Here is a 17602-nt window from a genome sequence, read left to right on the forward strand (position 1 = left end):
GGGCTAGGCTGCAGACCAGTTTCAAAACCCTAACCAGGCCAAGGGTCTAGGTGTCATACGTGCGCATCAAAGCCCAAAAAGCTAATGCCGAGGTCCATGGAGTCGAAACGATGCCGTCTTAAGGTGCTCTACTCAGTTGGGCTGCAGGCCAGCGACGGGGCATGACGGTGGTATTGAGGCGGTGACCCGCGACTTATGCTGCAAAATCCCAAATTTTTTTTTTTCGAATTCTAGGGTAAACCCCTAATTGCTTATAAATTAATTTCAATGCTTTGACTCACAAATTCCACATAGCATAATTGCGTTTTGCATGAACAATATATATTGACAAAATATATGAACACATATACAATATATATAATTGGAAGGAAAAGATAAATATAGGGGATCATGCTAGGGGTGGGCAAACGGGTCCTGGACTCGAGGGTCGGGCTGGGTCTTTGCGATTTGGGGAGGGTATAGGGCGAGTACGAGGCGGGTCTAAAAATTACAAATACAAAACGGGGTGGGCCGGGCCGGTTTCTGATAAATAATGGGGCGGGTCGGTTTTAGAGATTGGAGAAAATGGGCCCCCAGCCCGAATCATTCATTGCCTATTACCCTCTATTGTCTATTGGCCCATCCCAATCTGTAACTTGACTCTTTCTCGCCTCCTCCCACCCACATACTCTCTGTCACTCGTCTTCTCTTCCTCATCCTTGACGACATCAAGCTCAGAACCGCCACAACCGTCGCACCACCCATCTCTAGATTATCCTTCTCAACAAAGACCCTTATCATTAGCACCTCGAGATTCTGGTTCTCCTCCCACTCATCTTTATATTCTCCTCTGTTCTTAGTCTTTCACAATAGGGATGATTCTGATTTCGATTCGGAGGTGAATTTCGAAAACAGGTTTCGGATTCCCGTGAGCAATGAGATTGTTTTCAAATGACAAACAAAAGTTGTTTCCGCCCTCGCCGTCAATCACACTGGGTCTCGAGTTGTTTCCGGCAGCTACGACTACTCTATGTGGATGTACGATTTCCAGGGAATGAATTCAAAGTTGCAGTCTTTCTAGCAGCTCGAGCCATCAGAATGCCACCAAGTTCGAACCAGAGGAGTTGAGGGGTCGGGATTCTTGGGATTGGGACTCCAAGGGTTTGAGGGATTCAGCGTCGAATGAAAGGACGTCGTGTGCTCAGCGGATGGAGGTGGAGAAGTCGAGGAAGGTGGCGGTTTTGTGAAAAAAAAAACCAAGGACCCGTGGACCCGACCCGAGTTAGGTCTGGTTCCTATATTAAAATCTGTTATCCCCGGCCCAACCAAGTCCGTTTATTTTACACCCGGGTCCAGTCCGGTCCCTTCAAAATCGAGCTCGACCCAGCTCGTGCCCAGCCCTAGTTTATGCATTATGGGGAATGTTTTCATGCTCAAGGTTTTTCAAATATCTTAATTTATTTTAGAAGAACATGATTGGCATAAAATAATTGAAAGCCTTTGATATTGTAAAAGAAAGCCTCCTCCACGATCCTTCAGTTCCTTAATTTCTGACAAGAACGTGCTGATAACGTGTTGTAGGCCTATTTGACTTAACTGTATTTTGGACTGAGAGGGAGATGGGCTGGCAACAACATAGAGAGAAGAGAGAGATGTAAATATGAGGTGTGTGTTGTATCATCCCATTGTGCCTTTATTTATAGTAGTAGAGAAGGTTAAATCCTTACCCTATTAGGATTACAACTCTAATAGGAATTAAACTACTAAAGGGAATATACAAAGATACTCCTAAATATATTAAGATTTACACAATCACATTCTTAATTCAATAGGATTGCAACAATTGTTTTTTTTTTTTTTTTTTTTTTTTTTTTTTTTTGTAGTTGGTGATAAATAAATTAAAAAAATAGAAAGAAAACTATTTCTTTTGTTTGTTTGATATAACTAGTTCTTTTGTACCAAACTTCTGTTTTACCTTCAGCAAACAGGCCTAGACACCAACCAAAAACAGAAGGAGTTCAATAAATTCATTCTATATAGAAAAGGAAAATGAAAGAGTAACAAGCAATGAAAATGACTAATAATTTGTACTTGTGCCTTGTACGTATTTACCTTCTTTTTTTTTAGCAAAAAGAAACAAATAAATAAAGTGGTTTTGTCATTAATTATTCTGTATACTATTGAGTCGTGTATGAATTATACATCTTAAAAAAATACGCATTTAGGTTAACTTGAATGAATTGTACGCATCTAAGACTTCTCCAATAATGATGATAAAATCATAAATTTAGTCTCAATTCTTTGTTTTTGTAATTTGTTATGGGAAACAAACTCTTGGCATTTTCATCCACCCTCGCCCACTAGGGCTAGCGCCGAAGTCTTTGCTTCTTCTTAATACAAGAGCTACTGGCCAACCACTATGGAGGTCAATGGGTTTGACGGATTCTCAAAGTTTTCAAACTTTGTGTCTGACGACCGACTGCCCGTATTTGTGTTAAATTAAAAAATTCAAGAGTTTTGAAACGAAACAATATGAATTAGACTTTTTAACTGAAATGACCATTGAGATTAATATAACTCCTCATTTTGGTAGTTGATATTGAAAATCGATTGAAGCGGTCTTTAAGTTTGTCCACTGTTAATCATTTTGGTCATTTTATGAAAAATCTCCGTTAAATGAAAAGTAAAGGGCTTCATTGAACAAAAATACCTTTAATTTAGCAGAAATTTTTTGTAGATCATTTTACCTAAAAAGCCATCTGACATAATTCAAATGAGAAGATACCTCTTGATCAAGAGGTTTGAACTAAGATATGCCTGCTCATTTGCATGGCTTTGCATGGCTACTCAATCAATTTAGAAAGTCACTTAATACTCAATCAATTTAAAAAGTATTAAGTTACAGAGATTAATTTCTAGAGTTTACTCTTTATACGTTCTTGATCATCTTTCTTATCTCTACGTGTGTGGGGTTTGCCTTTGATTATGAAAAACATTGACAAACACTCAATCCTTTGTAATATCAAGGGTCAACGCCAATGACACTTCATTCCAAAAACTTTCCTTTTAACTGAAGTAAGCATGAGTGAGACTATAATAAAAAGAAAAGGTAACCATGACTATGCATTATGAGCAATTCAAGGAAATCTAAGGTAGGTTTTGTAACATCCCACATCGTTCAGGGGAGTGGATCCTCTAAGCCTTATATGCATATTCTCATCTCCATATAGCACGAGACCTTTTGGGAGCTCACTGGTTTCTCGTTCCGTAGGAACTTTGAAGTTAAGCGAGAATGGGCCAGAGCATTCCAGGTTGGGTGACCCACTGAGAAGTTCTGTTCGCGTGAGTTCCCAGAAACAAAATCGTGAGGGCGTGGTCGGGACCCAAAGCGGACAATATCATGCTACGGCGGAGTCGAGCTCGGGATGTGGTGGAGCCCGGGTCGTGATGTGACAATTTAGTATCAAAGTCAATCCCTAGTAGGAAATGTGCCGACGAGGACGTCGGGCCCCTAAGGGGGATGGATTGTAACATCCCACATCGCCCAAGGGAGTGAATCCTCTAAGCCTTATATGTATATTCTCATCTCTACCTAGCATGAGGTCTTTTGGGAACTCACTGGCTTTGGCTTCCATCGGAACTTCAAAGTTAAGTGAGTTCGGACGAGAGCAATCCCATGATGGGTGACCTACTGAGAAATTCTCGTATGAGTTCCCAGAAACAAAACTGTGAGGGCGTAGTCGGGGCCCAAAGCGGACAATACCGTGCTAGGGTAGAGTCGAACTCGAGATGTGGTGGGGGCCCTGGCCGGGATGTGACAGGTTTACCAAGAGGATACATCCTTTGAAGACGACATATTAGTGCTTAGATTTGTGAGTAAAAGGATAGGGAGGTGCTATATTCACATCTCTTTATACCTTTCGCACAACTTGTTAATTTTGTCCTATAATCTTCTTCAATCATTTGATCCAACGTTAAAAATTTAAGAAAAGTATGGAGATCGATAAAAGAGGTGTGTGGACTTAGCACCACCCAAGATTTTAATCCACGAAATCTATATGTAGGATAGGTTTATTAGTAGTATGCCATTTGCCTGGCTAAAAAGATTCAACCAAATCTATTTCAGATTTGTGGGCTATATTTGTACTTTTACTTTAATGAAGTGCTAAAAGTCTGCTGATTACATTGCAATGAGTCATACTTATTATAATATTTGTAGATTTAGTTTGAAAATCTTTGGGGATTGAATTGTTCTCGAACATGTCTATATAATGTCCTTTATTTAATGATGAAATATTATATTTTTTCTCAAAAACAAACAAACAAACTAATAAGTATTGAATAATTTAGAATTCATTTGATAACCAATTTCGTTTTAAGTTTTTTTTATTTTAATTGAAATCGTGTTTGGTAACTTCTTTCAGTTTTCAATTTTTTTTTTAAATGAAAATTGAGAACCAAAATGTAAAACTAAGATTTCAAGTTTCAATTAAAAGAAAAAGTAAAAACTAAGAAAAAAATAGTTATCAAACCATCCCTTAGCTCTCGTGTTAAATAACTTCTTTGTATTTGAAAATTATGAATTATTGCCAACAATCCCTTAAGAATTGACCTTTTCATGGTATAGACTAAGGAATCCACATTCGTATATGTGATTCTTATATATTTGGTGGTTTGGAAAGAAAAAAAAGTCGATTTAGGGATTTCATTAACCAATGAACACGACTTGCATAACATTAATCAATCAACAAGACTTGAATAACATTAATCAATCAATAATACTTACATAAAAAGAGAATTTTTTTAGTATACTCAAAACACAAGGTGGTGCATCATATATCAAATGCTCACATGGGATTTCTACTTATCCATTCTAGAAGCATTTTTGTAACTTAACAACTTAAGAGAAATAAAACAAAATGAAATTCAAGATGGGCCGTGACAATTTTATGTTCTATCTACCATTGTTCTAGGCGGCGCTAGCCAGTTGGCCACCATTCCAATTAATGTCTAGGCGTTTAAAAATTAAGAAATGGCGCTTAGACCTGCCGAGGCGCCCGCCTAGACTGCCTAGGCACCCACCTAGCCTGCACAGACCCGTCTAAGTTGCAACTCGTTTAGACAGAAAATAGATAACTTTCATTTTGCATTATATTTTTTTTCAATAAATTTTAAGAGACTTGTTGAATACTTAAACGAACACACATTATATGCTTTTTCCCCATGTTTTCATTATGTTCCAATACTTCATAATATATATATGTCATTCTATTTTGTAGTTTATGATGTAAATATATATATTTTAAGTATAAAGAGACACTTATTTACACGAAATATAATAGATTTACTTAAATCCACCTAGTCCACCTAGGCGCTAGGCCCCAGTCTGCTGTCCGACTAGTGCCTAGCATCTTTTAAAACCTTGATATCTACTATATCAAACACATATGTGGGTGGGATTGCTTTGTTAGGACAATTTTCACTCCAAGTAGAACCAATAACGAGTATAATAAGACCTTAATAAGAGAGTAAGGGCTAATTTGGGATTGATGTGGTTTAAAAAAAAAAAAATTGTTTATGCTGCGCTTGAAGATTAATCAGCTGTAAAATAAAGTAGATGAGCGTTTGATTAACTATATTTTAAAAGTGTTGTGAGTATTAAAGGCGGTGTAATGTTTGGTAAATGTTAATGTAAAAGTAATATAATTGTATAAAATGAGAAAATGGACATAATAGTAGGAGTGGGGGCGACAACAACAGAGGCAGGGACAATAATGGTAATGGTAGTGGTGATGACGGTTCTGGTTGTGGTGGTAGTGGTGGTTGTTGTGGTTATGATGGTGGTGGCGGTGGCTATAATGATGGTGGTGACAATGGTGGTAGTGGCAGTTGTGGTTGTAGTGACAGTGGTGGAGGTTGTGGTCATGATGGTGGCAATAGTAGTAAGTCGTCAATCCCTAAAACGGACTATGTAATGTACTTTATCCGTTGGATTACGGGTGATGGTGGTGACAATGGTGCTAGTGACGGTTGTGGTTGTGGTGAATATGAAGGTTGTGGTCATGGTGGTCATGGTGGCAAGTTGGCAACAATGGTGATGGTAATAGCAGTGATGGTGTAAGGTTAGTATTTCTTGTGGTATGTGGTAGAGGTCAATTTATTCTCTAAGGGACAAAATGTTTGTAGAAGGTTAAATAATGTCATTTTTTAAAAAGTAATGAAGGTATGACAACAATTGAAAATATTCATTAAAGGCTAAATTCCTCTTTTTATTAAAATACTTTTTAAAAGCAACTTCCGTTACATGTCTGTCTAGAGGTCATTGCTTTTAAAATAAGTATGATATTTTATTTTTACTAGACATTTTTTATACTTAACTTTAAAGTAAAGTAATTTTTAGTACAAAAAAAAAATCAATATCAAATGGAGCCTAAATAAGAGTCTCACAAGTTTATCATGAATACCGTCAGGTATCCCCTACGGAGTATTTCTCCTAACTTTGGTTGATGCCCATCAATCATGGGCGGCTGAAATTTACTTGTTTTCTTACTTACACGTACTTAAAATCACCATACAATAAGTACATAATCAGGAACCGCCAAGTTTTTGTCAAGAAAGTAAGATAAAATATAGATCAAGCCATTAACTTACATGATCAATGCCTATGATATTAAATCACACCAATTTAACACTTCAAACACACACACACACACACACACAATTCATCCTCACTTACAACATATACTAATTTCATAAATATACAATTGAATTATTGTAATATGCCATTACAACACACATATATGCATCAATAAACAAATGCAAACCCAATTGGAATGTTGAAGTATAAATACAAAACACAACCGATAAGTATGAATCTTGTGGGCTAACCCATGTTTCACCTGTAGCTCTAGTCAACTTTTCACTTCTGAGAGTTTCTCAGGTGGTGTAGTAGAATACTGGGTGGAGCATTAGGTGGAAGAGTATGATGCAGGCGCACGAGAAGGACAGGAACAGCAGCCCGTACACGATTCTAAAATCCATATATGTATATATTGCGAGTTTATAAGTTATAACCACCCTACTATTGGTCTCTCAGTCTCTCTCAGATCAGAGATCCACAAAATAAAGACATATATATATGGGACATTTTAGATGCGGTCCTTAACTATCAATATTCTTTGACTGAAACCTTGTTGGTTTTCAATTTTTTATCGAAGTCCCTGAAATTAATGTGATAATGTATTTCTATGTAGGTTACTATATTTTTTAAAATTAAAAACTGAAATTTATAGTTGTTTGTATTAATGAGATTTTAAATATAAAAAAAACCCATAATTTGTGGATTAAAATTATTAAAATAAATTATACTCTCCAATATATGTATGTATATAAAAATGGGTACATTCATAAAAAATTAACAAAAAAATTATTGTACCAAAATATGGGTACATTCTTCAAAACCACACAAAAAATAATAGATATTAGGCTTAACAACATTAGTAAATTTCTTTGATTAAACTTGATATGGATACATTCTCAAATCAAGAAAAAGAATGTACCCATATAAGTTTAAAATAGATTAGAAAAAAATTGAATAGATTATATATATATATAAAGGGTACATTTTACTACAACAAATTGGTATATTTAAGAATGGGTACATTTTAAGATTAAAAAATTGAAAAATTACATGAATGGGTACATATAAGATTAAAAAAATTGGAAACCTTCTTATAAAAAATTAAGGAGTACAAACTTATTCTATTTATTTATTTATTTTGGAAATGAATTGAAAATTAGTTATGAGTTTAATAAAGGTGTGAGTACTAAAATCCTAAATCAATTATTAATTTTTATTTTAAAAATTATGTACCTGACATGTAAATTCATTATTGATTAATGCTAGGGACCTCGATCAAAATCTGAAAACTAATAAGGTTTCAATCAAAGAACATTAGGTCATCTCCAACCGAAGGCTAGCCAGATGGCTCGTTTTAGCCATTTGACCCTCCAAGATATTAATATTTTAATGAACAATATATGACCATATTTGCATCCATCTCCAACCGATGGCCAAAGGGTCATATGGCTCATTTTAGCCCTGTCACAAAAAACTCTATCCAACCGAGGGCTAAAGGGTTATAGGGCCAAACATAATTTATTATTTAAATTTAAAAACTACAACAACTTAAATTTAAAAACTACAACAACTTAAATTTAAAAAACTACAACTTATGTTTAAAAACCACAACTTAAATTTAAAAACTACCAATTAAATATAAATTTTGTAAAATTGAAGTTATAGGAAGTTATAGAAAAAAAATAGAATTTAAAAATAGAAGTTATAGGAAAAAAAATTTGTAAAAATAATAAATAAAAAAAAACAGTAAAAAAAATAATAAAAAATAATGGCTAGCTGACGTCAGCTAGCCGTTGCATTTGAAAATTTGGCCTAGCATTCTTGTTGGTTATATCTGACAAGAATGCTCAGATTTCTGGCCCAACCCGGGGCTAGCTGGATTGGGCCAGCCCTTTGACCCTTTGGCCCTTTCAGTTTCCATGGGGGCCATGAGCCCTCTGGCCTAGCCCTCGGTTGGAGATGGTTTTCGGGCTATTTTCGGTCCACCCTTCGGTTGGAGATGACTTTAGTAACTAAGGACCGAATACTAATTATTCCTCTGAGAGAGAGAGAGGGAAGTGGGGGAGGGATTGGAATTTGGAAACAGTTTTCGGGCTATTTTCGGTCCACCTTTCGGTTGAAGATGACTTTAATAACTAAGGACCGGATACTAATTTTTCCTAGAGAGAGAGAGAGAGAGAGAGAGAGAGAGAGAGAGAGAGAGAGAGAGAGAGAGGGAAGTGGGGGAGGGACTGGAATTTGGACAGTAAACGGATACTTTGAATGTTTGAATTATGTTTTCCCATACTGTACGTACGTGTCGTGAGAGAGAGAGAGAGGGAGAGAGGGAAGTGGGGGAGGGACTGGAATTTGGACAGTAAACGGATACTTTGAATGTTTGAATTATGTTTTCCCATACTGTACGTACGTGTCGTGAAGGGCAACTTTGACTTTGACAAGTGAGAAATTGGATTGAGGGAGTGTTTACGTGTGAGGACATGGTTTAGTGCACCTGTATGCATGCTTAATCATGTAAGCTTAAATATACGACCAACCACTCAATGCATGTGTACCTACTCGGTGTTTCTTTTTTCATTTTTCATCACTTGGTCATATATTTAAGCTTACATGTTATTGGACCGTATATATTTTGTGGAGAGTATCATTTAGCTAAGAAAATTCTCATCAACATTGAGCAGAGGGTTCGAAAGTTCTTAGTAAGCTTTATGGTCAAGGTGTTACTAATGTAGGGAGGTCCAAAACATCTAGGGAGGCCCAACCAAGCTTATGCCCATCAAAAGAAACCCTAATCTCCAACATCAGAGAGCGGCTCGCTGCACAACGATGCCTGCACCAAATCCACAAACACACACAAACCATAATATTAATCTTGAAACACCGAACCAAATCCAACCCCAAGATCCAAACTGTCGACAGCAAAGCCTGCAAAGAGAGCCAGAGAACCAAACAAAAAACAAAACAAAAAAAAAGGGAGGGTTGAAGGGGGTATGTAAAACACCCTTGTTATGACGCAAATCGTTCCACACTTCACCCAAATTTTCTGGCAAGCCGGTAAGGCAAGGGGTTGTGAGGTGTGTATCTAGGGAACCAATCGGGTCGAACACTTCAAGAGCAAGCTTATGGCTAGATGAGAAATGGGATTTGGGAAAGCATGGAGAAGAAAAATGGGTGAGAGAGAAACGGGAAAACACTGAAAACCGCTGGGAAAGCCGAGAAACGGGCATGAAACTCATATCTGAGGCAAGCTCAGAGAAAATTGGGACCAAGCCCAAGGAAATCTGAGAAAAACTCAGAGGAAAGCTAAGAACAGTGAAGAAAGGAAAAAAAAAGGAGAAATAAGGAAAAAAGGAAGCAAGAATGAGAGGGGAGGAGAGGCGGTTGTGGAAGGTGTATGAGGAAAAGGGAAATGGCTAGGAGGAGGAAAGGTGAGGATGCCGCTAGTCCAAGCCCTCACAAGGGCCAGCGGTGCAAGATGCTGCTAGGGTAAGGTTTTGTTTCAGAGAGAGACTTCTTGCTCACGCTGTCTACCATTCATAACCAAAAATTTTGGCCTAGGCTAGAACTATCTTTTAAAGAATGTGAACTTTTGGCAGATTGAGATCCCCCAAAATTAATTGCTCTTGGAATTGGACAAGAGATTTTTTCATGTGATCGGTACACGAGGTGGTACACCACGTGTTATTATACAAATGGTAGGATATGTATGTTAAAAAGTTAGTAACTTAAAAAATATAATTTACCACCACTTATATAAAAACACGTGATGTACCATCCGTGTTCCGGTTACAATGAAAATTTTCTCCAATTGGACAAAGCTTTTCCATTTGTGAGATTTTGTTTGGCTTCTCGTTTTCCACAAAATTAAGGATGGTAGGAGAACCTCTCTTTCGTATGACAATTGACATTAATTAGGTCCTTTTTTTGTCAATTGGGGTTGCAATATCATTGCTGATTTCGGGGTGCCTAAAACTACTTTGATTTGCAATATTTTGAATGGTTTTAATTGGTGTCAACCTCACAATTCTTCTCAAGAGTTGTTGGAAATTCAAATTTCCATGTCTAATATTATTCCAAATACTAACTTGGATGATATGATAATGGACTCCTTCATTGTCTAACATCTACTCTGCTGCTTCTGTTTGGGATAGGTTTTGGCAATCTAAGCCTAATGCAGGTTGGTCAAAACTTGTACGTTATAATCAAAATATTCTCAATATGTGTTTCATTCTTTGGTTGGCCATTAAATGCAAGCTTTGTACTATGGATATGATTTTGACATTTGCTTCATCGGCTCATGTCACTTCTGTCATCTACTCTAGTGCTATGGAGTCTCAATGCCACCTTTTCTTTGAGTGTCCTTTTACTGTTGCTATTTGGTCTTCGGTGTTGTTCAAGTGCAGTGTCCTGTGGCTAAGGCTCCTTTGGCCTTTTTTGGTTGTGTGGCATGCTAGCCGGTGGAAGGAAAAATCTCTATCATTGATAGTGTTGAAGTTGTATTTTATTGCTACAGTGTATTATGTATGGAGGGAGCAGAACAACGGTAGATTCAAGAATTTGTGTCAACCTGATGTTGTGGCTCTCAACTCAATTAAGTCGACTATTAGACTTCAGTTGAGTCCCTTGAAAATCTCCCATTTTGTTGCTAATGATCTATTTATGAGAATGGAATATCCCCATAAATAGTTAATGTTGGTTATTGCTGCTTTGGTGCTGCATTATTTTATTTACCAAAAAAAAAACGATCAAATTTCGACCAAAAAAAGAGAGTTCATTACGAATATTAAATAACTCATCACCATGTCATTGTATGAGTGGTTATTTTCATAAGGGCGATGCTAGAGAAACTATTGTATTTTGTAGATCACATGATATGACAGTTGATTATTGGATTCTTCCGTTAAATCAGTAAAAATACAATTCAACAATCAACTGCCACATCATATAATTTATAAAATATGATCTAAAAAAATAATCTCCTTAGTATTTTTTTTTCATCTGAAACACCATTTCTACACGTTCATGAAGGGCTCCCATTCACACTTCCCTAAGAGCAAGTCCATCGTGTGCTCTAGCCCAAGGGACAAGCGCAGGAACAAGGTCACGTAGCCCAAGTGATGAAGCCCAGCATGTGTTGGCGAGCGAGCCCGAGTTCCTAAAGGGAATGTGACGTAGGCTGACGTAAGGGCGACGTCAACCACAATATAAAATTAATAAAAATTAATAAATTAATAAAAAAAAATTTAAATGAAAACACAATAGGTTTCGAATTCAACGGCTCTCGTCGGAGTTCGTCGCCGAGCGTGATGATTCACCCACAAACAAATGGTAGAGACTAAACCCAAGGGTTTCAACTCGAAACACATAAAAAACCAGAGAATAACTCAAGCAATTAAAGTAGGGCAATAACCTCATCTGGGTTTGAGTAATGGAAGCTTGAAGCTCTCGGCTTCAATGGTGGATCACCCAAATGGTGCTTTGATGATGCATGCAAGGATATATTCGAGTTCCTGTCATCTAGGGGATTGAGATTTCAGAGTTTGTTAGTTTGATTTGCTTTGGTTTCGAAGAAGATGAAGGATGAGAGCTCTCGGAGCTATAGAAAGAGAATGAGAGAGATTAAAGAGAGAGAGGTTTCAGAAATGAGGGGGAATGGTTGTGTCGGTATAGAGAGAGAGAGAGAGAGAGAGAGAGAGAGAGAGAGAGAGAGAGAGAGAGAGAGAGAGAGAGAGAGAGAGAGTGTGTGTGTGTGTGTGTAAGGGAAATGAGAAAGAGGGCTAGGTGAGGGAACCGGTCAAATGAAGAGTGTTCTGGGAAAATATAAGAGTGTTCTAGAAAAAAATGAAAAGGAAAAGGAATTGGAAAAAGGCAAAAGGAAAAAAATTAAAAAATTATTTTATAAATAAAAAATACTAATATTTTATTGTCAATTGCCAAGGCTATTCAGTGTAGGGATGAATATGCAAAATGCGGTTAATGTTCATTAAGGATAGTTACTGTTCACTAGGTGGATTAAATAGTGGATAACCCTAGTGGCCTTAGACACGGTGGAACTGCTCTAAAGGATGCAGCCCAGTAGGCCCAACTCAACTATGGGCTACTAGCTATAACTCGAATTCATGAGTTTTTATATCTAAAGACCAATACAAAACTGAAATCTTGCTTGCCATGTCCCTCATCATTTGAACACTCATTTAGCCTCTGAGTTTGAGGTGCGTACGGCTAAAAAAGAACTGTCAAAATCGCTACAATTTATGAAATTAGGAGACATGATAGCATATGTAAACTTTACGTAAAATACCAAATTTACATTATTAAAGGTAAGTATTAATTGACATCATTGTCATTCTTCTGGGTCATCTGTTCAAGTTTATGAAACGTTTATGTCGAAGGAAGCCGTTAGACTATGAGTATTTCTTTTTAACTGAATTAATCATCTCCTAACCATCTCCATGCAGCTGATGATTACATGACTTCCGAAAACTTGAATATTAAACATACGCAATTATTTTCAGAGAGGAAGTTTCAGGGCGCTATAGATCTTTGAAATGAACCTGTAATCACAATTTAGAAGAACCACGTTGAATCATCTTTTGCTTCGTATCCTTTGTACCATGTCTGGTGCACTCGAATCCAAGTGAAACCAACTGAAACACCGGAACCCTGAAACCCGATAATCTGATCTTAGAAAATGTTAAGGCGGGAGTGCTAGAGGATATTAACCAATCACAATCTCATATCTCACCTTTGAACTTATAACAGCTGTTCCCTTTGTTGCATAACGTTCTTCACCTGCAATGAGTAGAGTCAACAGAGCAGTAGCAAGTTGCGCATATATGGTGCTACTACTTAGATAGTCATGATGTGTCTAAATATATACAACTTTTTCCTACAACGTCAATGACCATGATTGTCCAGAAAAAGGATGCCATTTTATTTTCGTTAAAATCTTCAAATGCAGGATATGAGTAAGATATCGCATGCAGCATATTCCACAAAGCCGTCTCTCAGAAATATTAATGTTGTTAAATTTTAAACATATATTTATCAAATAGTATAAACATGTTGGATTGCTTAAATAGAAGGAGAAGAGAGAAAGAGGGGAAGCGTCTAACCAGATAATTCCCACTTATCGAACTTCACTAGCCATGTGTTTGAACCAACATGTGTAGCTAATACCCCATCCACCCAAACCCGAAATTGTTTTCCCTGTTTGTCTCCGTAGCAGTTTCTCAGAGCATTTATGCTGTCAGAAAGAGAGTGCTCAACTCCAGAAGGATGGACAAACGTACCGGATGGAGACTGACCCAAGGAAAACATAATTAAAGGTTAGCAGCTGATGAGACGAACACAATTAAGGTGATGCAAAAGGGCAACACATGATATGAAATGATTAAATACCAAAATATCCAAGGTCTGTTTATTTTTACAAAAGTACACAGAAGAAGTTTACTCAATCCAAGGATTTAACCCAAAATTAAACCAGAAAAATAATGTTTTGACAGTTTTTTTTTTTCAGTCAATTGGAACCAAATGTTGTCACTAAACAATTTTACAAGTTTAATAATAATTTAACAAACAATTTTATGGGTTCAATAATAATTTCAAAGGAATGATTTCTCTTTATAAAGATGACGTAATTGGACAATGCAAACATACATTTAAGAAAATTGAGCAAGTTCACACTCTGGCATGCAGATGTTGTAGACAGGTAATTTCATTTTTTCAGTACACTATATTCACATATTTTGATGTCGTAGAAAACAGAATACCAAAATGACAATAGTGATAAACGTGAAGCACACACAGTCAACGTCAATAGACCCCAAAACTTCAGCTCTCATGTAATATGGCATCATACATACTCACCTCCACTGCTTTGTCTGATCACAATACGACTAAGTTTTATTTGTATATAAACGAGTGTTACAAACTGGGCTCGAGTCATAGATTTATTATGTAGTTGAAAAAGCTAATTGAATAGGAAGGGAAAAAAAAATGAATTCTAAGTTACTAACCTCTAGGCCATATACAAAATGAGAAGTGACTTACTTTTTCTTTCCTACACAAGATTTACGAAAAGAACCAGAACTCATGTAATCTGTTAACTACAAATTGAACTAGAAAATTTTTGAAGTATTTCAAAAGATGTTCAAATCTGAAATGGAAACGATGATAATATCTTCTGACAGCATAAATTTATGCAATAAATATAAGATGGTGTAATCTCATAAAACTCAGTATTTAGGAGAAGGGAAGATATAAACATACGCAATCTGCTTTCAAACTTGCCAAATAGATCTCTGAATTCTCAACTTCTGCGCGTCTCCATTTCTCATAGAACAAGAAAAACTTTACTAGTTCGTGACCAGGATTTGGATTCTCCAGTTTATAGTCAGAAAAATCTGCAATATCTCTTGGGGGCAAACTCGGACCTAGCTTAAAGTGGCCAATGGCTTGTATGATTCCAGCTGCACATCTCTCTGTTGCATGAATAATCCTAGTGTTACCCTTAGCATTTTCAGCATGCCAATGCAACAATTCTTCTTGGGCATTGCTAACCTGTATGATCATAAATAACAAAATAATGCCGATTAATGAGGAAAACCACATTTCATTGTAAGAAAATAGTGCTTAAATATGAAGAGAAACAAGTTGAGCTACAAACCATGACACCATATACTTCTGGAATGCTAAAAAGCTCAGCATCATTTCCAGAGTCACCACAAACAAGAGTGTTAACAGGTGGCCTTCCCTCACTCTTAAATTTCTTAAGCAAATATGCAAGAGCTTGTCCTTTGCCAGCACCTTGTGGTAATATATCCAAATCCATTCCTCCACTATAGATTATCTTCACATCCAACTAACCGAAGATAAAGCAACAACTTAGGTCAATAAGAAAAGCAACAATACCTATGATACTCCAAAAACCTTTAACACTTACAGAATTTTCAACACAGGTCCGCAGTATAAATGAAAAATGCTGTCTAAGATTTATATCTTACCCTACGCTTTACAAAAACTTCTGAAAGAGCCTTTGTCACTTCCTGAGCCTTGGCTTTCTCAACATAAAAGCTAACCTTGTGTGGCCGTTGCTCTGTTTCTGCCTGAATTCCACATAAAGTTTAATACTTCAGAAAGTTCAATACAACCAGTTTCTTATTTGAATTTCACTTCAGTTTATTCCAATGCACGTCTATAACAGAATTCACGGCATGACACCACGAGAGACACTAATTAACGCCAATAACCTATATAATATACCTGAAGTTTAAGTTCAGAAAATTTGCTGGCTTCCTCCTTGACTATGTTCCTATCCCATTTTTTATTCAGAACCTCAACCCAGCCATCATCAGGAACCATTGTGTTACCATATGTTATCTCGGTTCCCACAGACATAATTGTTATATCTGGAGTTAACATGGGTTTCTCTTTCCTCAATTCTTTGTACAGTGTCGGTGACCTTCCAGTTGAAAAAACTAGCAGAGAATCGTGACGGTAATTCGCTTCCCACAAAGAATTGAATCTGAGCAGGGAAAGGTTCTCAGTGTCGTGATGATCAACCTGCAATCGAAGCATTCACTACTAAAATCGCTGAAGAAAGGGAACGAAGCGAAACCACAATGACAACTAAAGTTACAGAACCTACCATTGTATGATCAAGATCTGAAACTATCATTAGCCGGGCAGGAGCTTCGAGCCGATCCATGACTATCCTATACCCAACGCAAACCTGCACTGAATTATAATATACAAAAGATACAAACATCCGTAAAACCATTCCAACTCCAAAACCAAACATTCGAATTCATCAAGATGACCCTCAATCAAACACAAAGTTTTAAATTCTTCAGCCAACTAATTTCGGAAGTTCAATCCGAGTCTTTTACACAAAACAAAAACCCAATAGCTCAAATCTCCGAGTTTTCTCTCAGTTTCGACACTATTTTCCCAGCAACCAAACAGTCAGACAGAAATTGAGCCTAAACACAATGAATCAACACGACTGCGATGGACAACAATTGAGAAATTCAAATCCAAACACCAGAATTCATTAAGATGATCCTGAATCATATTGAAAGTTTAAACAATATTTTATAAATCCCGAGTCTTTCCGCATTCCGGGTCTGACGAATAACAACCAAAAGAAGAAAAGAAAAACTCAAAAGCTCGAATTTTCTTTCACCTTCCACACAATTCTCCCGGCAACCAAACAGATTGCCACAAATTGAAACTAAACGCAACGAATTAACAACAATCACGATGAACAATTAGCGGGAATTGCAAAAATCACCAGGAAACTTGAGAGCAAAAGTCCGATTCGAAGCGATTGGGGATCGAAGATTGGGATTATTAGGTTTTCGAGGAATTGGGGGAAGGAGAGAGTGAGATGACGAAGTGAGTGATTGAAAGGTATGCATACAACGAACGAGCGAAGCAGATATCGGAAAGCGAATTGGATCCAAATTCCTTGGCGCTTCTTTTGTGAACAAAAGAGAGCTTACATTTGCGCTTCGGACACGTGGCAGCTTTTGGAGGGGAGGTGAGCATGTGATGTGTGTGTGTGGGGACCACTGTGGGGTGGATTTGACGGTTGTGATGGACCTGGGGTTCAGAGGTGGACAGTGGTGATTGCAGTGGGTTGAGGGGGCTCGAGAGGGGTTCAGATTCGTTCCCGAACTCCTGGGCACACAACTATAGAACGTAAGCATATTCATTCTTGTCATACGCTCTATACTTGTTTTGGCCACTTTAGTTAAAATAAATTTTAAAATTAGCATAATTACTCAATTTATATTCTGACAATAAAAATTAATAGAAATTTGTTCTTGAATTTAGACATCGTAATCAATAGGTTATTATGTGAAAATCTATTTATATTCTCGTTAAATTATTATGTGAACGACCACGTAATTACTTTTTAAAGATGTTCTTGTCAAACCAACTCCTCCGCTTATCGAGGATATCAACAAATTTTTTATGGAA

General features: G+C 37.0%; 1 protein-coding gene across 3 annotated transcripts; it reads right to left on the reverse strand.

Moving 5' to 3' along the window:
- Window positions 1-12903: 12903 nt before the first annotated feature.
- LOC126600849 (probable sucrose-phosphatase 2) lies at window positions 12904-17249 on the reverse strand. 3 transcript variants are annotated; one of them, XM_050267531.1, is made up of 9 exons: window positions 16911-17249; window positions 16266-16354; window positions 15881-16180; window positions 15622-15723; window positions 15285-15479; window positions 14888-15178; window positions 13732-13918; window positions 13362-13408; window positions 12904-13279 (listed from the first exon to the last, which is right to left on the reverse strand). In XM_050267531.1, exons 1-9 carry the CDS (start codon window positions 17035-17037, stop codon window positions 13184-13186), a joined length of 1434 nt encoding a protein of 477 aa, XP_050123488.1. In that variant the 5' UTR covers window positions 17038-17249; the 3' UTR covers window positions 12904-13183. The 3 variants fall into 3 exon arrangements, with proteins under 3 accessions (XP_050123488.1, XP_050123489.1, XP_050123490.1); XM_050267532.1 differs by having other exon boundaries at window positions 16266-16349; window positions 16911-17074; XM_050267533.1 differs by having other exon boundaries at window positions 16803-16936.
- Window positions 17250-17602: the final 353 nt, after the last annotated feature.

The sequence above is a fragment of the Malus sylvestris genome, chromosome 14, assembly GCF_916048215.2.
Source record: "Malus sylvestris chromosome 14, drMalSylv7.2, whole genome shotgun sequence".
In the NCBI taxonomy this organism is placed as follows: Eukaryota; Viridiplantae; Streptophyta; class Magnoliopsida; order Rosales; family Rosaceae; genus Malus; species Malus sylvestris.